This window comes from Crocodylus siamensis, chromosome 2 (assembly GCF_052110815.1).
Source record: "Crocodylus siamensis isolate JL-2025a chromosome 2, ASM5211081v1, whole genome shotgun sequence".
NCBI lineage: Eukaryota > Metazoa > Chordata > Crocodylia > Crocodylidae > Crocodylus > Crocodylus siamensis.
Genome location: NC_143396.1, coordinates 232,493,412 through 232,518,872, shown reverse-complemented (window position 1 = coordinate 232,518,872; position 25,461 = coordinate 232,493,412). Strand labels below are relative to the sequence as shown.

At 44.7% G+C, this 25,461-nt stretch overlaps 1 protein-coding gene and 1 long non-coding RNA gene across 3 annotated transcripts in view; one reads left to right on the top strand and one right to left on the bottom strand.

Annotated features, from left to right (window-relative positions):
• Positions 1-25,461, bottom strand: part of INO80 (INO80 complex ATPase subunit) — a 123,479-nt gene that overhangs the window by 14,197 nt on the left and 83,821 nt on the right. For both annotated transcript variants that reach the window (XM_090033407.1, XM_090033406.1), the window contains exons 28-29: positions 9,643-9,737; positions 2,323-2,395 (exon numbers count right to left, since the gene is read on the bottom strand). In XM_090033407.1, coding sequence (XP_089889533.1) covers positions 2,323-2,395; positions 9,643-9,737 — 168 coding nt within the window. The remainder of the gene's footprint in view (positions 1-2,322; positions 2,396-9,642; positions 9,738-25,461) is intronic.
• Positions 533-24,468, top strand: LOC149871874 (uncharacterized). The gene is made up of 3 exons (XR_016440312.1): positions 533-801; positions 23,599-23,685; positions 24,363-24,468. It is a non-coding gene; the product is annotated as an uncharacterized LOC149871874 (long non-coding RNA).

Genomic DNA, 25,461 nt, shown 5'->3' with positions numbered 1-25,461 from the left:
TCTATCTTGGTTTGCCCAGGCAACCCTGTGGATTTCATTTTGTTCCAATTTGTTTTGGAAATTACAAGAGGCACAGGGGAATTGAAAATAAAGAAAGGAGGAAGATACAGGTTCAGAAGTTTGCTGCCTTTTGGGAACTGAAGGCCACAGTCTTATTTGCTGTCAAATCTCAGTATGAACAAGCTATTTTTAAAAAGATCATTTATATGGTCTAAAAGCTTGTCTCTATGTATGGTGGATGTTTCATCAGAAGACGTCGCCCATCTAATTGGGCGTACAATAAAATATGAGGGATGACTAGGAGAGAGGAGAAAAGTTTTCCCAACCTGGTGGTCAACTAGCATTCTGATACAAGAGAGCTGAAAACTTTGTAGATCTCCTCTAGGTAGTTCTTACTGCAAGTCTTTGAAACTTTAATACAATGTGCAGAAAGAAGCTCGTCTCATGAAATCAAACAGGCACAGCAACAAAATGCTTTCAAAATGAAAGGCAGTGCTGTAATTATTTTGCTGAACAAGGTGTCACAGGGGCACTGAGGTGCCCTGTGACTTAAAGGATAAGAGGAGAGTTGTCAAGCAGCAGAGCAGCGCAGCTGCGGGTTGCTGGGGCAACCAGCCGGTCAGGTGACCGGAAGGGGGCAGGGCCGGGCCCTTTATAATAGCTCAGGCTGGAGCCTGTGAGCAGTTCCCCTCCGGCCACTGCATGAGCAGGAGCTCTGTGGCGGAGAGCTGAGCAGCAGAGCCTACGGTGGCAGTTTGACCACTGCAATGATGCGAGGGGAGAGAGAGAGCCCTGAGAAAGGTATCGGTGAGAACCAGCGCAGCGTGTGGTTTGTGTTATAAGCCGATGGGCTTTTGCTTGTGTTGTAGCCGCTTGGCTTATGTTTTGTTATGATTACACCGGAGGACCGGGTGAGGCTGTAGGGGTGAGAGGAGGCCTTACGGGGGCTCCCCAGCCGCTTGGGGGTTCCCGGTGCTCAGTGGGGCACAATGAGTGGTGCCGGTGGGGCACAGTGGTTTGCGCCAGAGACGCGCGGCAAAGGCCCCAGAGGGGGCAACGGGTGCGGGAAGCAGCAAACGCCCCAGAGGGGGCAACGGGCGCGGGAGGCACGGCAGAGGTCCTAGGTGGGCCACGTACTTGATCAAGCCACCCCAAGGCGGGCGGCAGGTTTCATTGACAGGGACCCAAGACAGGTGCCTGCTAAAGGGTTGTCTGGAAGGTCCCCGTACCAGCAGGGGAGCCCTAGGAACCAGAGGGGCCAGGTAAGGCTCCAGCCACCTGAGCCTTACAGGACACACTTTGTCAGGGTCATCATTGGCAGGACTTTGAAGGGGCCAGGTAGGGCTCCGGTCGCCTGAGCCTACCAGGACACACTTAGTTGGACAATCATCATTGGCAGGGGTCAGCAGGGGCCAGGTAAGGCTCCAGCCGCCTGAGCCCAATTGGATGGTCACCAGGGACAGGACTCAGAAGGGACCAGGTAGCGCTTAAGCCGCCTGAGCCCAGTCGATATAGAGGGTTAATCCAGTCAAGGGGGCCACGCCAGAGAAGGGGCGCAGATTGCGGGTCAGGCCCAGGGGCGCCGGAGAAGGGGCGCGGATTGCGGGTCAGGCCCAGAGGCGCCGGAGAAGGGGCGCTGGTTGTAGGCCAGCCCAGGGGGCGCCAGTAGGGCACAGGACCAGACAACGTCCAGGAAGAGCTGCGAGGCTTGGGGCGTGCTATAAGGGGAGGTCGGAGGCACGCACTGCCCATAAGGCCGGGGTGAGAGCACCCCATTTGGAACGGAGGCAATACCAGCGCGGTGTCATAGGTGCAGGTAGGCAGCCTCCCATACTGAGCCTAAGATCAAAGACATGGCAGGTGAGTCGAGGGTGCTGGATTGCCTAAGTGACACAGCAGGGGGGCGCTAGCGAGTACACGGCCGCTCGTAGGTTCCCGCTCTGTGACACAAGGACCCAATATCCCTGTACTATTCAACCTTAAATTCACAAGGTAGACAGATAAAATCAGATCTGCTGTATAAATGTGCTATTTGCTTTTGTACACTCCTTGTGCCATCTAGCTATGTTTACACAGCAGCATACAGTGCTGCAGAGATGCCCCAAGCTTGCCGTGAATATGTGAACTTGGATTCCAGAGTCTATACAACAGAAGGCATTGCTGTGTTAGCTTTGTACTTGCTAGGTCCAGCCCCAGAAGCAGTATAGCCACATTATCATAGCGCTGCATCCAAGCTAGTAATCCTTATTTCTCAGCAGTAACCCAGCTACATTCTAGAAAACAGATTTTGTATTCTACAATTATACAAAACGATTTACATACCGTATCCGCAGCTGTGAGGTTAATGCCCAAGCCTCCAGCTCTTGTGCTCAACAGGAACACAAAAATATCATTCCTAGGGGCAAAGAAAAGAACAAGTCACTTATTTTGTGATGATATCACACCACAAGTTAGAGAAGAACACCCAGCAAGGTAAATACATTGCTTTGAAGAAATTGATCACAGTTATTTTTACCAGCTCATCTACAAAAATGTTTTGGCCTATTCCTGGCTGTAGAAAAAGGAAGTAGGGATGGAGAGTTAAAATACAGTTTAGCGGTGTTGAAAAACACTTGTGAATGTTCTTTTCAAATCACAGTGGCAGCCTCTTGTGCTAACTTAAAACAACACTGGGCTTGTTGTGCCCGTTTTGCTCATTCTCTTGCTGAAATTCTCATATTTCCTGCTCTAGTTTCATAAACATTTTCACTGAACCAACTCTAAATCTAAGATTAGTTTGTCAGGTAAGGAATGAAGAGAAAAGCTAATGAACTCAAACAAGATCCTATGTTAATATTAGTCTATAGGTAAAGAATAAAGGAAAAGAAGCCGAAACATATTATAGATACAAAACTGTCCTAAACTGAATGTTTTCTCTTTTCTTTAAACACCAAGTGATTTGTATTTCCTACATCCCTTGGCTTGGACTATTAAAAGTATGATGGAAAAAGACATGGTAAAACCTTCCAAGTAGAAATCTTGAATATAAGAACTACTATACGGGCAGCCCTTGACTTATGACGTTTTGAATTACGTCAAATGGCACTTACACCACTTGTAAACTGACCCACTTTTTCGACGTTCTGATGTGGGTTTTGCCTTTATGACACTGGACACTGGCATGGGGAGGGCATGGGGCGGCTCCTACTGCTGCATGCCACAGATCCAGGAGGGCACATGGAGCGTGTGCCCCAGATCTGCGTGGGACAGCTGGGGCTGGAGTTGCATGCCGGGCAGAAGGCACTGGGAGCGGAGGTCCTGCCCTGCTGCCGCTTGCCCAGCCAGGGCAGGGGAGTGCGTGATGCAGGCGTGGCTTGCTCCAGGCAGAAGGCTGTGGGCACAAAGGCTCTGCCTGCTGCCGCTTGTCCAGCCAGGGAAGAGGGTGCGGGACAGAGGCGCTGTGCTGCACTGCCTCGGACAAGTGGCACGTAGTGGCAGGGTTGCTCCAGTCGCCCCATGCTTCCTAGATGAGCTGTGGTTTCACCCTGCCGAGTGGCAGCAGGTGTAGGGAATGGTAGAGGCATGTGCCCCTGGATCTGCACATTGTGGATGATGAAGCGGGGGCTACAGGGAGGATGCAGCTATCTGAAATTCCCCACAGCCCTCACTGCCCACCCAGAGCAGCCTCTACCCAGGCCGCCCCAAGCAGATCCAGGGCACACGGCCCTGCCATGGCGTGCTGTGAAACCACGACTCATCTGGAAGGCATGGGGAAGCTGGAGTGGCTCTGCTGCTGTGTGCTGCTTGTCTGAGGCATCAATGTCCCGCTTGTTCAAGGCAGTGTCTCTGCCCCACACCCTCCTGCCCTGGCTAGACAAGCAGCAGCAAGGCAGAGCCCTTGCTCCCAGTGCCTTCCACCTGGAGCAAGCCATGTCTGTGCATCATGCCACCCCACATGCCCCCAGGCTGGGCAAGCGGCAGCAGGGCATAGCCCCAATTCCCAGTGCTGTTGTTCCTGCATCCTGCACCCCTACCCCAGCTGGACAAGTGGCGACAGGGAAGAGCCCCTGCTCCCAACGCCTTCTGCATTGCTGCGGGGGGAGCAGTGGGGAAGCAGCTGGACAAGCTGCGAATTCTCCCACAGCCCCCACCCCCAGCACTGCCAGAGCGTAGTCTGGCACTGCCCACCTCACCATGGGAGGAGCAGCCGGATGAGCTGTGGCTTCTCCCATGGCTGCCCATAGCCCCTGGAGTGCAGCCTGGCACTTCTGGCCTCCCTGTGGGGGTAGCAGTGGGGGGGGCAGCCGGACGAGCCATGGCATCATTCTGGGGGCTACGGGTTGTTAATCATTTGGTTGGAGGATCAAAATAAAACCTGTGCTCCTGAGAGTTTTGGGCACCATTAAGGAAATGGTCAAGAGTCTTTATGATGAACAGCAAAAAGTCACAAAGGAAGAAGTCACACTATTGAAGAGACTCCCCCCCCCAATAAAGTCTTGACAACAAAAGTGTTGGCTGAGGCATTTCAACATTTGGAAGCTGCCATGTCCCTGTTTGAGGAACATGACCCTGACACTGAATGCAGGGCATCAGTGAATAGGGGCATATCCAACATGTACAGCTGCTATGGAGAAATGTACAAGCAAAAGAAGAGAACATCTGTCCAAATTTCCTTGGACATAATTCTTAAGAAAGCAGACAAGACTCCAGAAAAACCTGCAGCCAAGACTCCTGAGAAGACTCCAGCAAAGAACTCTTCAAAAAGTGCAGCAAAGTCACCTCAGAGAAGTCCTTCCAAATCAATATGATTGCTATTTACAATATAGTTACATTAATGTAGCTATATGACTCATCTATAATTGATTGCGTATAAAATTCTGGGTTATTTTTGGTGAAAATTGGGTACCAGGCCTTGGTTCAGGAACCAATCCCCCATTTATAACATTGTTTCCTATGGGAAAATTGGTTCCGAGTTACAACGTTTCAACTTAAGACAGTTTTTAGGAACCAATTGTGTCGTAAGTCTGAGGACTGCCTGTACTCCAACTCCTAGCTCTGACACTAGCTTGCACTAATAGATTTTTTTTTCTTCGTTTTCCCTTTCCCACCAATGGGAATAATATCTTATCCATCAAACAGGTATAGTGTGAGAATTCAGTGGTGAGTGACTTAAACATTTGGAAGATGATCAACTACACAGACCTATTAACAAAAGAACAATGAATAAAATGAAAAGTTAATTCCCTTATGTTAACTGGAAGCTGTGTTGTCCACAAGCACATTCCACTACTGGTGGGCATGACTAAAAATGCCCAGCCCCAGAGAATTTTTGACCAGCAATTTATGCCTGGCACTTACATGCCCCTGAAATTCTGTGTGCTTTGCACAGAGGAGATAAAATATGGAGGACACTGACCACACTTCAGTTTTGTTTCAGCTGTGGAATCTTAGGCATGCAACAATCCAGAGCAGACAGGGTAGAAGTAGGTTGCAAAATATGACTATGGACAACACCTTCAAAAATACTAGGTAGCCCAAGGTACAATTCTCATTCTCCTTCAAGTAACTGCCATATACAAGTCCCACTGTTCATGACTCCAAAGCACCAAACTTCAATTGAAGGTGGGATCTCAGTCTCAAGAGAATACTGTGACTGATTCTGCACTTTGTCAAATCCAGTGTGCACTCTGAAGGATTTTGACACTGTTTGACATTTAGTAAGCTTGTAGTGAGGCTGCTGACACAGCTGGAATTCTGCGGCTGTGTGTTCTAACAGACGTAGATGGGTCCATGGTGGCTCTCTCATAACACGACTTTACACAGTCCAAGATTTGGAAAACCCTGGGTTGAGACCACCTTGCCTTTTATTCTCTCCATTACAGCAACAGACAGTTTAGGAACCAACCTAAATAGTTTTATCTTTTGAAAATAAAGGGCTAGGGTAGCTCACATCCAGCATGTGGAAAAATGCCTAAATTCAGGATGCAGGTGGCTTTGGGAAGAAACAAGGAAGGTCAATCTGTTGATCCAGGTGGAACTCTGCAACTGCCAATGACAAGAACTTGGGGTGAGTCCTCAGACAAACCACGCTGAATGGAAAACCACATAGACAGCACACAGGGGAGGTTGGGTACTAAAAATATCCTGACTGACTGGTAAGTGTGGCAGGAAGCATGATGGTGATGGTGCTGGTTCAAACAGGTACCCCATGGGAGGTAAGCAGTTTACAGTCCCAGAGCATGATTAAACCTTTTATAATTGAGATCCCCTTAGAAAGTTTGAAACTAACTTTCAAAAGTTTTGAAAGTAGGAAAAAGGGGTTTTCTATATCCTTGAACTCAGACAATAAAAAGTTTCATCTTGAACCAGAGGCAGATGAGAGAAACTGAGGTGCAGTCAGTATATTTTATCATTTATCGCCTGAGTATCAGGCAGTAGGAATCTTGACACCTGTTTCCTACAGAGGTGAGGAAGCCTCTGAGCTCAGGCACGTGAAGGTCCATACACGTTAACAGTAAAGTACATATGGACCAGGGGTGGTCAATTATTTGGGCTGGAGGGCCACTTAGGGAGGTATGGCAAGCTGTTGCAGGCTAGGTCAGAACTCCAACAAACCCCACAGCTCACTGAAACTCCTAAATACCCACCCTCAGCCCCATCCCATACACCCAGCCAAGAATGCCCTGCCTGTAAGGGTCCCGTCTGGTTTCCATTTTAGACCACGCCTGTCTGCTTTGTCCCCGGGCAGTGAGTGCAGGGCAGGCGGGCTAGGGTGCCCAGGCAGGAGGGCTGGGTCCTGTGACAGCAGTGAAACTAGTGGTAGTACCTAGAAAGAGCCACTGCCAGGGCTGCTGGGAAGTGGAGTCCCCAGCCCTGCTGCATGCCTGGGTGCAGCGGGACAGGCTGCACATGCCATGGTCTGGGCTGCTCCCCATGCCTGGACTGGGCAGGGCCAAGGGACCCACCGCAAGCCAGATAAAATCCCTTGGTGGGCCAGATATTGTCCACCTCTGATATGAACAATTATTAGAAGGTGGATCAACAGCTTTCAAAGGTGAAAAATGACACAGGGAGGGGAAAGAAGATTTTTCCTCAGAACTTATGAAGAGATTATAAATTCTTTAGTCATGAGTCCTGCCAGGACATCCTGCAGAACTGTCTGTAGTTTCAGTCAGACTTTTTCCTGGAAGTATTCTTCATAAACAAACATAGCACAAGAGGAATTTAATACTTTTATAGGAATTCTTGTTTAGACTGGCGAAACTTTATATCAAAGGGACTTCCAGCTGAAATGATTATTTTTCTTTAGTTGTTCTGTTCATTAATAAAATATAATTTGGTAAGCATTCTTGGTTAAAACTTCTTACAGGAACAAATGCTAGAATACTAGTGGGGAAGAGATCATAATCACCTAAAAATCTAGTTTTTGAAAATGGACCCAATCAAAGATTTCAGCAGTGCACAGTCATTTCACTTGCTTTAAATGTTTAAAGTTCCCTTTAAGCCCTACTTCACTGTGGTTCTGATTTGCATACATCTATCCCTTTCCAAATAGTGCTTATTAGAGGGGCCTACCTAATAAAATGTCTACATGGCACACAACCTCTTTTAAATTTTTTGCCTCAATGGCATCAGTGCTTGATTTGATTTTCAGACTTCCAGGGTTCACACATGGATTCTAATCTACCTTCAGAACTATGATTCTACTCCGAGAAGGCCAACCCAGGTTGTTCTTTTTTTCCGACTCTTTTTCTCCTCTCTTGATAATGGTGGAACAAGCATAATCTATGAATCTTACCACTGTGAAAAAACAGTGACCTTGTTCTTAATGACTGTTAGAATTCATTCAGAAGGTACATTTTAGGAAGGTATCATATCATCTCAGACCACATACCACATCACATGTTATAGCAACATCTTATCAAGTTATGTCATGTCCCATCCAAGAGAATTTTAGTAACCATATATACGGTAGGGCTGTGCAAAGCTTTGGTAGCCAATTCGATTTGGAGCAGATTCGGCCCAATTTGGCAGCTGAATCTCCAAATCTGAATCGAATTGGGAGACCCATTAAAAGGTCCGAATTGAACAGGAAGCCTCCGAATCAATTCGAAAAAGATTCGGTGCTGATTCGGAGATTTGGCCATAGACTAAACGGGCAGCAGTCCTCACCACGCTGGATACAGCTGCCTCCAGCTGATACGTCTGTTGTGATGGATGGAGGGGGGAGGGAAAGAGTGTGGAGGGAGGCAAATCAACTTGCCTCCGGACAAGTGGCGCACAGTGACAAGAGCTGGCCCGGACTCCCCACAACTCCTGAACAAGCAGTGGCTTCACCCTGGCTGGGCAAGCAGTGATACAGCATGCAGGGGGAAGGGTGTGTGCCTCTGGATCAGGACGGGGCAGGCAATGGAGCAGGGGCTACAGAGGGCTGCAGCAAGTTTTCAGGAGGCACGTGCCCCTCCCATGCCCTGATGTTGCTTGCCCAGCTCGGGTGAAGCCACTGCTCATCTGTGAGGTGTGGGAAAGCTGAGCCAGCTCCAGCCAATGCGTGCTGCTTTTCAGAGGCAGCATGGGGGCTCAGTCTTGTGCTGGCCCCACGCTGGCTGTGCTAGCAGTGGGGGGGGGGGGGGGCATTGCCCCTGCTCCCAATGCCTTCCGCCCAGCGCAGCCCCGGCCCTGGAGGAAGCTGTGTCCATTGTCAAGGACTGCTGACCGTTTAGTCTGTGGCCGAATCTCTGAAGCAACGCCAGATCTTTGGATCCGATTCAGCTGAATCGAAGCGGGACAGTGATTCAAACAACCGAATCGAATCACTGTCCCTTCCAAATTGGCCGAATCGGAATTGAATACTTGCCACTTCGCACAAACCTAATATATAACCATTATTTATGCCATGCATCAATAGAGATGAAGTTGTCACGATATGGAATCCTATAAGATTATACATACCCCCTTCCCTTGTTATAGTACGGCTAATTTACAGGCACTTATTTAGAAGCTTTACTTCACTAAACTGGATTGATCAATACAGCTTATTATATAAATTCAATTGCTATAGTTTAATGTCAAGTTTTTAGTAGATCCCACTACATTGCACATAATAGTTTATTTCTTTAGCTGTTCTATGAAACACACAGCACTGAACAGACCATTGTTTAATTTCAAAAGGCTTAGCATATCCATGACATTTCAATGTAATCCTCAGTATTACTTCCTAGAACATACTATAGTCAACGCACCACTACTTTATTACCCCTGGGACAATCTGTGGAATATAAAATATTCAAGACAATAAGAATAAGATTGTCTGGTCCACTAAAGTTGCTTTATGCTACACTTTCACAGAAGGATAAGTTTCTAAACTCCACAAGAATGGAAATCCCAGTTAATCAAACAACAAATATCTAAATGTTTTGTAAGTTCAACAAACCCTTTAGATAAACTGTGTAAACCTCAAATAAGAAACAAAAAATAAAATAAAAATTATGGATCTAAAATGACGTGAACTCAACTTTAGTGGTTAATCAGAACGACACCCTTTAAATCCTTTTCTCACATATCGTATGTTAATTGTTTATTTCACATTTAAGGTTTTTTGGGAAAATAAGTTGTCTTAGCATCTCTAAAGGGGTCAATTCAGTGCTTTTATACATAGGTTACCTGTTCTGAAAGTCAGCTACCATGTCTCTCCTTTCAGAGATCTTTGAAGAACCATCCAGCCGCATATAGGTATGTTTCCTGTAAACCATGTACTCCTAACAAAGCAGACAGAAACACAAAAATATGAGTTGGTTTTGTGAAGTCACATCATTCTGACTCTGCAAACAAAAATGCTAGCAATGGAATTAAAGTATAACCAAGAGACTAAGAAATATCACCGTAAGATTAAGCTGATAGTGTCCATCTAATTTATATTAGTAGTACCCAAGACTAATAAAATAAGTTTAAAAAGCCAAGTTACATTCCATCATTTGTTTTTTATTTTCTATGTTTCACTCAAATTGGGCATGACAAATTAAGTTTGTTTAATGTCTGTTAATTTAAGGTTTCATTTTCAGGATCCTAGGGTTAAAATATCTGGGTTTGAGGTACTGCCTCTGTGAATGTGCATTCTTTTTTTCTAAGGAAAAATGCACTACAAAAACAACTCATGAACATACTTCTGGTGCAATTATTAAAACTAAGGCTTGCTTTTACAAAGTCAAAGTTTAAGACCACATTCTGCACATTCTGTATATAAGGGGTGTCTATCAGGAACTAGAATGTCTGTTCACCAGGGCATCTGAAGGAAAGACAAGGTCTAATGTCACAAACTGCTGTAAGACCATTTTTGACTGGACATAAAGAAAAACTTCTTTACCATCCCAGTGTCCAAAGTCTGGAATAGACCACCTCCAGAAGTGGTGCAAGCACCTACTCTGGATACATTCAAGAAATGCCTGGATGCTTACCTCGCTGAGGTCATCTGACCCCAGCTGATTTCTTGCCCTTTGGGCAGGAGGCTGGACCCAATGATCTCACAAGGTCCCTTCCAGCCCTAATGTCTATGAATCTGTAAGTTATCCCTTATATTATTGATAAAGCCTGCCAATTTTGAATATCAGTTAGAGTTCAATGGACTCTTCAGTTACTACCTCTTCTTTCGTCCCGTGATTTACTGAGAAAGCCAGTCACCCAGTTCTCACTAGTTTTGCCATAACCTGTTTATTAATTTCTGAAACTATTAAGCATATTGCAAGAGTTTTCCATTCAGGAATGACTTCCAGTTATGTTCATTAGTTTAATATTACATTTCTTTCCTTTAAGAGCATTCAGTTTTTCTTGCTTAACTCTTATGAAGACATCTCTGCCTTAATTCATCTCTCCAATCAATGCTTGCTTCTGCCAAACTTTGGCTAGATTGTAAAATGCAACTATCAAAAGTAAAATAAAACACTGGCAATTCTTAACTCCAGAGAATGTGGTACCTGGACTTCTGCTCTAGTATTAACATATACACCAACCTGTGACCAACATACCACTCCTTCATCCATGTGGATCTGACAGCATAGCATTATTGCTAACAATAAGCTGGGCCACTTGCATTCACCTGCCAGAAAACCTCTTCCAAAGCTATGGAAATGTATGCTACGGGAGGATGGGGAGTAGAATCATTACAGCACTGTCCCTTTCTCTACCCTCACTTATACAGACATGCCAAAGCTGTAGTGTTGTTTGACTGTACCAAGAATCTGGCACTTCTCTGGTCATTGCCCTCAAGAAAAGCAGATTTATGGTTTTTCACTCCCTCGTTTCTTTCACTTGGATCCCATAATTCTCAAGTGATAAAATATAATTTTCTCCCCATCTTATACCAAACATCTCTATGAGATTCCAGTTGTTAAAACAGAGAGTCTCTGAATATGCTTTTAGTGGTGGTCCACTAGTCTGATGACTGAAATACACATTGAAAGGTGGAACCTGACAATTGTATCACATCTGGCAAGAAGTTTCAGATCCCAACCAAAAACTTCTTACTTTGAAACTTGCTCATGGTAGGCAGCTAGCAGGCTCAAAATGTGAAAGGCAAATTAGTATCACTGAGAGTGGATTTGCTGCAATTATACAAGTGCTGGGATCTTTGGAAATCTCATTACGAGTCATCTTAACTACTGCCTTATGTATTACCACTCCCAGATGGCAGGTTCTGTTATTACTCGAGACTCCGTGCACTCAAAGGAACATCGTCAAAAACAGATCCCTCTCTTTGCAAGAAACTATTCTGGATGATGATTTATTTATAATAGGCTGTCCATAAAGGTACACAGGTGTGTCCCCAGGGATTGCAGCTTTACTAATGTCTTCATGAAGCCTCTAAGGGTGGAAAATGTGAAGTCATTTAATGGTAAAGCTTGAGCTGGAAACATGAGTTTCTATATGCAAAACTTAATTTTCATTCAGCTGTTAAACTGTGTAGGTACTTGATGCTTCCCCCTCCCCTCACTTTGTCTGTAAAATGAATATAGAACAAAGTCTTAAGAATTATTTTCCCAAATCAAAGGGCTATATTTTTCCTTTTTCCAAAAAGTTCATGGTTTCCTCACAATGATCTGATGTTTTACTGAATCCACCATCACCAGGATGGAATAAAGAATGGACAAGGAGGCAACAGCAATAAATGATCACCAGCATTCATTTGTCTATATTGAATGGTGTAACAGGTTTGGGGCATGGGTGCAGACAGAAGTGACAATTTTTGCCTGATCTGGCCACAGAAAGAGGTCTACAGACAAAACCAAAGAAGTCCACAGCTGCAGACCACTTCAGAAATGGCCAGTTGGGTGAAAGTCTGAAGCCGTACTGCATGAGGGATCAGAGGAAGGCTTTTTGAAACAGCGTCTTCTGTAGCTCTCTTAACTGGGCACAGGGGTTGCAGGGACCCATCTGCAGCCTGCAACTCTCCCTCAATTTTGCTAGTCACCTCAATTGCTGCTGTCTACAGTTTGTATCAACCATCTCTGCAACTCTGTAGCTCGTGTCCTTGGCTCCCTCCACCCCAACTCTAAGTCAGAAAGAAGTCTACAGCTATATGCAACTATATAAGGGTGCCCTCTCTCCCTTTAAGTAACAAGAGTTAGAGGTCTCTGTTACCTTACACTGGGCATTTGGAAAACAAGTGATTTGGCCATACAGATAGGCATCTAGTTGTTGAGAGTGTCGTTCTGAATTTTTGGTTTGAAGGATGTGAACGGTTTCCAGTTACTTATCATTCTCTGAAATAGGATGCGACCTTAGTTTGGTGGGAGTGAAAGGAGTATTTCTGTCTGGCAGAAGACTAATATTTCTTTGAGGATCACCTGACAAGTATGTTTGCTATATTGATATTTCCCCCAATTTTTCTCTGGCTATTAAGGAATTGTGAATTTTAACATGCACAGAAATGATTACAGAAGCCTTAACATTTGAGTCCACTGGTACATAAATCAAATGGTAGCAGCATGAATGCTATACCCTAAGATTTTTCTTAGTATTATGAGAAATTTTCACGGTTTGGAAGTGTTTCACCACTTTCTGGCAATAGCACTATGACATGCAAACAAAACAGGGATTGTGATGGAAACTTTTGGCTGTAGTGGGGGCCTTGAAATATCTCCAGCGGACACGCTCTAATTTTCCAATCGCTAAAGTCCTTTGTTGAAGAAGCACAACAGCTGTTAATGCATCATGTTTTTGAGAAGTTGACTTCCCCCTGTGCAGATGTGGCAAGAGAGAATAGTTATACTGTTACAATGTCATTGGATTGGTCTGACTCCAAGCTCCCACCCTCAGCAAAGCATGAGCTGATATGCTGTGAAATGAAATGGTAAAGTCTGATATTACCTCAATGACCATTCCATTTTTCCTTTTGTGTTTTCAGTCTGCTTTGCTATTGTAGGGGAGGCATGAAGTGCTACACGAAAGGGCTTAGGGGGAACATGTGCTTTTGTACAGTCAAGCTCTCCAATACAGGAGGAAGGAGAAAGAAAATACATAAACTGCCTGTAAAAGAGATGGCAAAGTTCAGCCACCGAAACAGTTCCACCTCTAGATACAGAACCTAGCAGAAGGAAGTTGAGAGCAAGACTTAGCCCTAGAATTTTCTATGAATAAAGTACCTCCAAGAAACTGAGTGAAAAGTTAGAATCCAGAATACTTGTTTAACTTAGAAGGCCCAAAATCTTGGGCCCCTGATTCACAACTGGTCAATCGACTCCAGTTTTACACCACTCTTACACTGCTTTGTAACAGTGGATTGATACAATGCTGAATGAGGCCCTATACTATTCTGGATATTGCAGTGTCCTTTTCTCTTATCAACAAGACCTCTCCCTCTTCACCTCTGTGAAATTTCCCACATCTGTCCTTATCCTGATTCCCTTGGTTAGCGTCCTAACCAATGCCGTCCTCTTCTTTCATCTTGTTAAAACCATCTGTCCATCCACTGATCTTTCCAAGAGTCTCCTACCAAATGTCAGCATGACTAAGACAGCTATCCACATTTTATTAAATTTATGTGACCCATTGCTACAGGCTTTAGAAATTTTGACTAAATCACCATTTCCCAAACAGCACTATTCAATATTTGCATCCCTGCTTTCAAATTTCCATAAAAAATTAGCTCACCAACCTAATCTTTCATCTCCATTTAACTATATCACTTTGCAGCTTTAGTCCCTCTTTCCCATCCACTTCTCCATGCCAAGTAACAAAGCCTATAGGCTCAGGAGTGGGCAATTATTTGGGCTGGAGGACCACTTCATGTATGACTGATGAGCTGTTGAAGACCAAGGACAGAGAGGAAGATGCTAATTGATCCTATCCAGCCTGAGGAGGGAGGGCTGTACCCTGCACTGGTCTGCTGCAGCCGGGGCCAGGCCACAGGGCACAGACTCCTCTACCCCCCTGCATCCAAGTCATTTCCCCCCACCCCCGATTCCCGTTGGTGCTGTGTAGTTGTGGGCCTGGTGGCTGCAGTGCCAGATCAGACAGTGTGAGATCCAGTATGCTGAGTAGCCATCCTGCATGCCTACCACATTGAGCTGCTGCTGCCACTCTGCGCCAGGAAAGTTGGGGGCAGCTGTCCTGGGCCTAATCCCACACTGCCCAGCACAGACTCACCTCCTACTGGCGTTGCAGTAGCAGCAGCTCATCATAGCAGGCAGGACATCATACTCAGCACGGTGCATCACACTCCATCCTGGGAGTGCCCGGATACCAGTGGCAGTGATGGCAGGATTGCAAACTCCCAAAAGGGATCTGGGTGGGAGCGGAAGAATCTGTGCACTATGTGGCCTGGCCTCAGCTGCAGCAAAGTGGAGCAGAGTGGAGTACAGTCCTCCCTCCTTAGGCTCCCAGAAGCAGCTGGAGGGCTGGATAGGATCATTTGGTGGGTCAGATGCAGACTGTGGCCTGTATTTTACCCACCCGTGCTCTAGCTATTCTAAAATGCATCCATGAAACACCCATTTTGGTTATTTCTTTCTTATTTGATAACCTGAACCTTTTCAAATAATATTTCTCTCTCACTTGAAATACAGGCAGCGCGTGCACACACACACTTTACTATGATTCACCCATACTTAGTTTAGTGTCCTTGTTTCCCTAAATGTGTTTTTAGAAATATTCAGACATTGCAACAAACTGTAAAGCCCCAGGGAGATCATTCTAAGCACAAAGAAGCTATACATATATCAATGGTAGTGATAAACAAGGGGTTGGAAGGAAGGTTTATTTATAATCCAGGATTCTAGCTCCCTTAAAGAGAGGAATCCAGAAAAACACAATGACGATGGACTGGAATGTTGTTTTACTTCAAGACACATGGAGGAATTCAGAAAGTCTCAAATGTATTGAACAGAGGGTACCCCACCTGAGACAAAGTGAGCCAAATATAAGGGCACCAAATGGTCCAAATAGTACGCTGTGATAACTAAGAGAAAGCTGTTCAACCTCCCTAACCAAATACAGGCTAGTATGTTTTTAACAGTAAAACAGAAGCTGTTGATTAATCCCATTGGACTACCTACATTAAACCTGCCTGAAAATCCTTCTGCTAATCTTGTTTAGCTGACGGGGTCAGTGTGACACCAAGGGTATTAACCTAGGAAAATGATGAAATCAACCCTGGCTTCATAGTCTGTTACTGAGGCAACAGAGAAGTCAAGCTATCACTTCTCCTCCCCCCATTTATTCACTGGAACCTACAGGGATTTCTGCATGATAGAAAAAATTTACATGCTATGCAGATATATTTGTTGAAAACGCAAAAATGCTCAAGTGTTGTACTTGGCAAAGCAATCTAGATCTAACAAACAGTGAAGCTCCCTTTGCAGTAAGCTCTTGTCAGATGACACAGACACTTGAGGGGTTGAGAGGAGGACTGAGCAAATCTCAACAGTTTCCCACCTACAAATCCCAGTTGCAGCTGTGAATTTCCATCTAGTTTACAGACGGGACCCTGATTATATGCAGAAACACATCATTCTATCTTATGTATGCACATGGTGCTATCTCCCATACCCAGAAGTTATAATGCTTTATATGCACTGTCTACAAGGTTTGAATTTATAAAACAACTAATTTAGCCCACTGAAATGTTTAATTTCTCTTGTACAGAAAGAAGACAGAGGTAGTCCTTATCATATTTTTTAGAGCAAGGAAGTTAGCTGTGTTAGTCTGAAGTCAAAACAGAGGGGCAAGGCAGGGTGGCACCTTATAGACTAATCCATTCAGAAGCATATATGAGTTCATATTCCTTATGAATCACTGAAAATGAAAGCAGGGTAAACTAACATAGCTAACTACTTCAAACTGCTTATTGAAAATGAAGCTACTTGTCAGTAACTAGGCTAGTTCCTTGAGATGCATTGTTCACATTGTTGACATCCCATGCCTCTGAGCTTTCACTGGAGACTTTGTTTTAGCAGCATCTGCACCCTATTCCATGTCCGCCCTCACAGTCCTCCAAGCTGAGGGTAGAGGACAATGCACACTTCCTGCTCAGTTCCCTCTTAACCAGAGAGTCCCAAACTGAACTGAGGAAAAAGGGGAAGGAAGGCAGAATGTGAATGCACATGTGGACAATGCATTTCGGAGAACTCCATTAGGTAACCTTGTCTTCTCCTTTGAGTGACTGTCCATATACACACTCTCACTTGTGAGCAACTCCCAGCAGTGCCCATATATATGTGGTCCCCCTAGGCAGGGCTCTGAGTGCAGGACGCTCTACCAAATGCAGTATATGCTGCTGAGGCTTCTGCCATAGTGTAATATTTAGTAAAAGTAAGCATTGAGCTCCAGGTGACTGCTTTGCAGATGTCACTTTTGGAAACATCCATCAAGGAGGCTACAGGAGTGGGTTGGCCTCTTGTCCAACCCACATAAAGGACAGTTCCATTCTGGCAATGTCATAGCACAATTTTATGCAGAGATCCATTTAGTTTGGGCTGATATCATGTGTTTTTAGATCCTTTTGCTGTAGAAATGAAAAGCAATGGAGTTTGGGAATGGCCTAATTCTCCCCAGATACTAAGCCAGAGCTTTTAACATTTAATGAATACAGAGCAGCCTCAGTTCTGGAGGAATAAGATTTTGGAAAGAATACATGCAAGTTAACCTGAGACACCACCTTATGTAGAAATATGGGTGAGTCTCAGGGTCACCATATCCAGGTAAAAGGTGGTAGAGGGAAGCTCCATCATAAGATCCTAGATCTCACCTACCCATCTGGCTTGAGTAATAGCCAACAGAGAGGGCATTGGTATAGACATCTGTTAGGGGGTCTTTCTGCTGTGCATGAGAATGCTCCTTATATGGGCAGAACATTCTTGCTCTATTTGCAAGAACCATTCAGCCTCCAGGCTGAGATGAAGGGAATATAAGGTTGGGTGCAACTCACTCTCTCGTTTGGGTCAACAATACTAGTAGGAACACCCTGGTGACCTCAGCAACAGAAGGCACTGCATCAAAACTATCTCAGTCCCGCAGGAAACAGAAGAAGAGTTGAGAGCTGACTCCCCCTGTAGTGTATGCAGGGGATCAGAGGCAAGGAAAGGCAGAAAGAACACCTTTCATCATAAGACCAGTAAGAGAACCTGGACTGAGGCCTCTGCTAACATAAAAGCTTTGACGTGTTGGCAATCTACATCAAAGAGGCCCACACCTGGATAAATCTAGTCTAAAAATATGGGCTGGAGGGCAGAGCTGTTGGATCTCTTACTTATGATGGAAATAGCTTTGCTAAGACGGTTCACCCCAGGGTTTTGAAGGCCAGGCCAGGCCAATGCACCTTTAACATATGAATCTGGTAATAGATACAATGTTGCTAGATGGACAGCTTTCCTTCCCCCTGAGCTGGATCTCATGCCATCCTGTTTGTTGATTTAACTATAGTTGTGGTGCTTTTCTTTGTTATTTGGATATGACACCCCTGTGAAGAAGTTCTGAAAGCCTTCTGTGTTGGCCTGAGCCACACTGATGTGGTGCTACATCTCCTTCAGTATCCAGATACTCTGAATCTAGTTTTATGTGGGCATCCCCCATCTGTGAAGAGGCATTTGTATTGACGGTAATGTACAGATGGGTATGCATTTGTAATGACAGGTATAGATCAGGGTAGAGAGAAAGAGAGAGAAAACCCTTTAAAATATATTTCTTGAATCTTTCTACCAGTATGTGGAGCACAACAAAATCTGAGAGACTGTGACAACCATGCTGAGGGAATGTCTCCCTGCAGCAGGCTTGCATAACCTTGAAATGATATCTGATGTACAGTATCACAAAGATGAAAAAGTCATGTTCCAAGAAAACTAACAGCCTACTTTTTCATAGGATGCTTTTTGATACATAAGATAAGCTCTTCCGTGAGCTCACCGCCCTCCTGTAGAAAGTAAACCTTTGTTGATACTGACTTTAGAATCATCCCTATTAACCAAAGCCTTTGTATACTAGGGTCAAAGAGACAAAAGACATTAAAGAAGCATGTAGCTGTGTGAAGATCCTCTAACAAAGGGGTGACAAACTCACTTGGGGCTCGGAACTAAATCTGGGCCACAGGGTTCCCTGAAAACCAGATCCAGTTCAGAGTATGAGGGCTGCTGCGGTGGTCACTGAAGATGTGGCAACAAGGAGTTTGATGGCGGCAATATAGGTTCTGAGGGAATGAGTCCAGTGGTGCTGGTGGCAAGCCAGGCTCACCACTGATGTCCATACCCAGCAGGGATAAAAAGGCTCTGGATTTTGGCGCAGGCCACAATCCCCAATTTCTGGTGTGTGCAGTGGTCTAGTGGGCTGGACAGAGAGGCTTTGCGGGCCATATATTTTTTCACTCCTGCTCTAACATGTTCTGTGGAGCCTCTTTTATCAGCCAATTGTCAAATCAGGGAAAAGACTATGATCCCATTTCCAGCTACCTCTTGAAAGCACTCAGTTAAAAAAAAAAATACATGGGACAGTGGAAAGTCCAAACAGGAGGGCCCTGTATGACAAACCATCCTGTCTCACTTTAAGGGATCTTATGGCATGCCAGCTGGTTACTTTGGTGCATGGATGGAATTATGGTCACTAGTGTCATCCACTTGAAGTTGAGCCTGCAGATAAACCAACTGAGCTCCAGTGAGTTCAGGATGGGGCACCATTCTTCTTTCCTTTTTGGAACCAGAAATTAAGTGCTGTAAAACCCCTTTCCTTCAAGGCCAGCAGACCTTCCTCCAGAAGGAAACACTTGCAAGAACAGTTGTTGGAAAGATATAGGTTTGTGGTAGGGAACATGTGGAATTGTATAGTGTACTGTGTCCAGGACTAAATGTTCCAATGCTTTCTGGACACAGGCCAGGTAAAAGAGGGCCAACTGGTTCTGGAAGGGAGGGGGATCTTGTTAGGCAATCTGGAACCTTAAAACTAGTAGGATCCCCTCATGACCACCACAATGCCACAGAACAAGCCCATGGCATCTAATGTAAGTTGGTGCCCCTCAACACTGGAGAGAGGAGGGAGCCTGCATAACCCCTGTAAAGATCCTTAGCTAAAAATGCAATATGTTAAAAAACTAAAACCAAAGTTGTTCAGTGCAGCTTGATAGATCACCATCCTAAATTGTAACTTGCAGAGGAGGAAGACCATTGACCCAAGAGGTCCAATCTTAGCAGCGGTCTCTCTTTAGAAACTGACTTGTACAAAGAAGCTCTCTCATTAGCTAACGTTACACTTAGTGATGATGGAGCACAACAGAAATAAAAAAAAAAAAGGTTACTGCTTTTGGAGTGACAAGGTACTTTCTGTCTATTTTCTTATCAGTAGGGGCCATGACATAGGGGTTTGCTATACGAGTACAGCAGGTTTTATGACCACATCATTAATGGGCAGTACAACCTTAGATGGCTCAGGACAAAGCAGAATATCAAGCAAGTAATACTGGGAGGGAGTAGTGCTTGTTCAGAGTCAGGTCTCTAACAGCTCAGCCAGGAGAGGGTGGAAGACAGGCTCCTAGGAAACCAGGAGGCAGAATTGAATTAGGGATGTGAAAAGTTAAATGTTTAAACAAGAAGTATATTTGTATTGATAATGCATTACTGGTTAATGTTTAGCATGGAGCACAGTCTGGTAAGAAAGGGAAGCTGGGCGGTGCCTCAGGAAGGAAGGTGGCAGGGAAGTAGGGAGGAAAAGGGGGTGGAGAGGGATGAGGAGGGGAGTTGTACCCATAGGTAGTCTGCTCATTCTCTCCTAGCAAACTGGGGGCTGGGAAAGGCTCTTGCGTGCTGCTACTGCAACCCACAGCTTCATGTGAGCTGTGCTGCCTGACAGGACTAGCCGCTGCCTTCTCCTTCCCCCTCCCACCCTATCAGAGGCTCTGGGGAGCGGCTTCCAGCAGCAGCTGTGTCCAGGCATGTCTGTGCACAGCCCCTGTGCTCCCTGAGCTGCTCCAAGCTAGGTATGCATTATCAGTTAGCCAATAAAATTAGAGGCGGGCCAGACAACACAGTACCCTGAGGAGCATAAAGTGCACTTTTGCCTTTGGCATGGGAATGGTACAAGAGGTGGGAACAGAGTACCAATTACTGCTAAAGACAGAAGTCACTGATCGAAGTTCAGGGGCACGAGAAACACCTACAAATGACATGTATGTGGACAATTACTTGAAAGGCTAAATTAAGTTTTATCACCAACATCTCCAGGATCAGCCTTAAAAACCCAAACTATTCACAGGGATAAAACCCTGTCCTTGTTTACTTGCATATCCTCATTCCAAAGCACTTAGTAATAAACTACAGCTTAACAGCTGAGTCCAAGTTAATTAGCCATTTTCCACAAGCTTTGTACATCTGTGATGCTGCCGGAAAAGCATCTCTATCTAGCTACATATGGAAGAAGACACTCATGGTTTTTACTGATTAATCCATTGCCCTGGTTTTCAGAATTCACAGTGCTGTATTGTTTCTTCAGTTTCTTGTCACAACTATTATTTGTTCCATGAAAAAGTAAACTACAAATAGATGAGGAAAATTTGCTAACTACAATAATGGTTCTTCCCTTGACAGAAAGGCTGCAGGTAGATTTATCCTCCTCCTCCCATGAAGAGAACAATTAGAATTTGCAATTCTCTATTAGTGATGTGACTGACCTTCACACCCTTTCCTTATTTAATGTAAATAATCTAGCTTGCAACCTATTTGGCACTGTTAGAAACAAGAAGGGGTCCTTTAAATTAAACTACTTATATAAAAGACAGCTTAAGCTCATGAAGGCAGTCCTCTATCACAGTGATTTAGTTCTCTCTCCTTATACTCTGCTTTATGCACATCCTTTCACAGTACCTCATGAAGTGAACTTGGGTTCACAAAAGATGCAGCTGAATTATTTAGTCTATAAAGGTACATATCTACCATGCCTCTTGACTAATTTCAGATGAACACTGCTAACTACCTCTCTTACTTACCAACCCTTAGCAGTACTGAACATCCAAATCAAGTAGGTACAAGTGGTCCTATTATTGCAGGTATTTGTTATTTCCACATTTTTGGCTCTACTTTTATCAACCCAAGCAACTTTCTGTCAGAGGAAAGAGAACTGTGAGCTGGTCAGAAAAAGCAGGGACTCCAAACTAAGCAGGAGGAAATAAAAATGCTAGCATTAACAAAAATTGAAAAACTTTCTAACCATTCCACCTCTTTTTTTCAGCAGATTATGTTATCAATGTGATGGCCACAAATCATTGCTCACAGGAAAGAACAGATAGGACAGAAAGATCATGAGCTAAAATCCAATTTAAGTTGGTAGAGATCTCATGTTTCCTTAGCAAGTGGCAAAGATTGCTCACTCCTTGCTTACTGGTCCAGTGTTTATAGCTGTCAAAATCTTCATTGCCCTAAAACTGGGCCCTTGTAGGCAAGGGCTTATTTTATCCTTGGGAGAAATGAAACCGATAGAAGGGAGGAACCTTCAGCTGCCAACTGCACTCTCAGCTACTCTAACTATTGGCCCACAGGCAGCATTACTGATAAACAGGGAGCTGGGTTTTCCATTTCCCACAGAAAAATGGAGTAAAACAGATTTCCCTCCTTACTGGAGGGAAACACTGAGGATTTGTTATTTTAGCAGAGAAACCCACAAATTTTGCAGTGAGCCCTGTGCAGGCTGGCAGTTTCAGCCCACAGAGGACTGGGAGAAAGCTAGATGAGGGCGGTCAGGCGGGGGGCGCCATGGAGAGCAGCTCCCACGGGTCAGTGGTGGGGGGTAGGAATTGAGGCCCCTGTAGGAAGGGAGAGAGGGAGCTGGGCAGGGCTGAGGTTGGGACAGGGGCTGCAACACGCAGCTGCAGGGCCCCACTGGGGAGTGGGACAGGCCACAGGGCCGGCTCTCTTCCACGGTGCGCGCTCCCAGGAGGCAGGGGGGACCTGTGCCCCTCAGATCTATGTGTGGAGCAGGGCTGGGGGTGGGCTGAATTCTGCGGGCATGGGCTCCCACCTTGCTGCCCTCCCTGGGGCCTCCACAGCCCAGCGGGCGTGACCCGGCATGACAGGGCAGATTGCAGCCATGCAAGAAAAGCTGCTTACTACTGCGAGCTCCATGCTGCCCTGGCAATGCATTCCCTGCATGTGTGGCAGCAGTAAGGAGCACAAGCCCGTGCTGCAGCCCTCACTGCAGCCATGCATGCAGGGGGGCACTTCGCCAGGGCAGCACGGAGCTCACAGCAGCAGCTTCTCTGTGTGGCTCCACTCTTCCCTGGTGTGCTGGGTCACCGGACTACAGAGGTCCTGGGGGTGGGCAACAGTCCAAGCCTGCAGCCCATGCCTGCCCCCACTCCCACCCACCAGTTTGGGAGACACAGGTCCCTCTTGCCCCCAGGGAGTGTGTGCCATGGTGGGGAGCCGGGCCCACCCCACCTAAGCCCATAGCAGACACCAGGGGAAAGGTGGTGGTGGTGGCGGGGTGGGGGGGGGCCAGGCTCAGCTCCATTGTGGCAGCTGCCACCCCCTGTTGTGGGGGCAGGAGGCTGGGGACCTGGGTCCCCGGCCTCACAGGCTTGGAAGCTGTGGGCTCCCTGCAGCAGGGCTGGGGGAGCAGGGCCAGTGGGGGCCTTTAATTTTAATAATGGATTTTGGGGAGTTTACTAGAGAATTCGTAAATTCCTATCAAAGAATTTGCACTTTATCAGAGAAAAGCAATGTCCCTGCTGATAAATTCCTCTTTTATAGTGGGAAAGCCATATATAATTGAGCCAAAGTTACTATGCAGGAACATAACAACACTGTTGAAAATTACAACATATTGTCTATATTACAGATTTTGTAATTATCATGACAAAATGACAATAGAAGTATTAATAATTTCAAAACCCATATAAACCAGGGAATTGACGGTTTAGAAATAAATGCATGGGTTCTAGCAGAAATAAGATGTTGCAGTATCATGATAATGGGAAGCTGCACCATGCTTAGGTGCTGTACTGGTCTCAAATGCCTCAAAATTTTTTGTTCTAATGCAATTTTTGTGTACAAATCAGTTTGCAAAAATGTTATTATGCCTTGAAATGAAATATTCGTTTAATGCTGACATGGTCATATGAAGAATACAAACCAACAATTTTACTTCCTTCTAAAGATAAACCAGCTTGTGTCCTTTGATAAATAAATGTGCTGAAGACAGAGGAGACTGCTTGTGTACTTGGAGAGAATTATACACCAGAAAGTAAGAATCAGATTAAACTATGATGCAAAATATATAACATGTATGTAGTCATTCACATAAAATGCTATTTCTTTATGAACTCTGAAATAGTTGTCATAAATTTGTTTTTCTCCCTCATTTATGCTTTTTGCATCTCCTGCTCTATAATAGCAGAATTAAAAATGGTTTCCTTGCAGTACAAAATACCCACAGGTCTAGGATTTTGGTGTTCTCACTGTTAGAGCAGTTAACTCTCATTTCTACTGTTATTTTGATATGAAATATAATTTAAAGAAATAGAACAGCATATAAGGGGCGTGTTTTGGATACTCAAGCTATAGAGGGAAAGGCATTTGACAAAAGTTTATTTTCCATAAATTCTTGAAATGGATAGGAACAGGAAAGTTAATCTCACTCTCATCCAAATGAATGAAAAGAAAAATAAAGTCACTTGGGATATATGCACTAGTCAGTACCCACAGACATAACCTGGCTGTGGTTATTCTATTTTTCATTTGGGGCATTGGGCATTTTACAAAATTAGTCTTATGTACTGGGAAGGAATAGCCTCCTTGGCTATTCCTCTTATTTAAATAAGAACAGCTTCAGTATTATTTCAACATCTATTATAATATTAAATTGGTGACACTATTTCGTATAACTGACATCTCCGGTTTTATTTTTCCACTCGTCTCCAGCTGTATCAACACCTCCCACATCAAAATCTACAGCAACAGCAAAGACTCTAGGGGACTTCATGGAGTCTCTTAGCAGGTTGTGGAATTTCCATCTTTTAGGATGTGCTGAACTATGGTTATTGTGATTTTACCCGCTTTGAAAAATTCTTGAATGCCAAGTACTTAAATTTTACTTTCACTTTTGGGAACATGCCACCTTTGCTCCAATATTATTTTGCTAAAGTCAATAAACCAGAAAAGCAACAATAAACTATCACTATTATTAATCATCTTTGGACTTTCATCCAGGGATGTTCCCCCTTTAACCAAAAGTATTTCCCCTTGGTTGATTAAACTTCTGCTCTATCAAGCAGTAAAGACACTACTGTTACAAAACTGTTCCAAATAAGTATGCTTGCCTTTTCTATACCTCTATGAAGTGCAAAACCCAAAAATGTATTACACTATAAATCATGCTTGCAGAAAATCAAAGCCAGCAAGCACAATACATCACTTGCTTTTATGCCATTTAATTTTTCCACTCTTTTTCCTGTACCAAACACACAACAGCTCTTTCTCTAAAATATAACCTGAAAACTTGGAGGGAGTGGGGGACAGGAAAGCAGCTTCTCTGATGATTTCTACCAGCAAAGCTCTGCAATGGAAGGAGGACATGTGATAATTCAAAGTGAAATTATATGTTTGCACCTCCTGCTCTGCCTGTCTGCAGTATAGAGACCAGTGAAATACACAAGTTTTACAACTTCTAAATCTTCAGAAAACCAGGCCTCACCTTTTCTTTAATCAAAACATATTGGGCAGCAAGAGGTAGGTGAGGAATACAGTTTGCATCCTCCTGCTACTGCTCACAAAACATAAGAATCTAGAGAGTCTTTGTGACTCTAATGTAATTTACTGGTTTTGATGTTTCCCATATGTGAAATGTTTTTAACTCGGTAAATTCACTCTGCCTCTGCAATCTGACACCAAGCTTTTGGGTCCACAGTTTCTCTTCACTCTACTGAACTAAACAAGCTAAAGACAGATAGTGCCCTGGTAAGAGCTGGGATGCTGGCAGGCTTTTTTTTTTTTTCCTGTTTTTTTTTTGCACCAGTCCTGG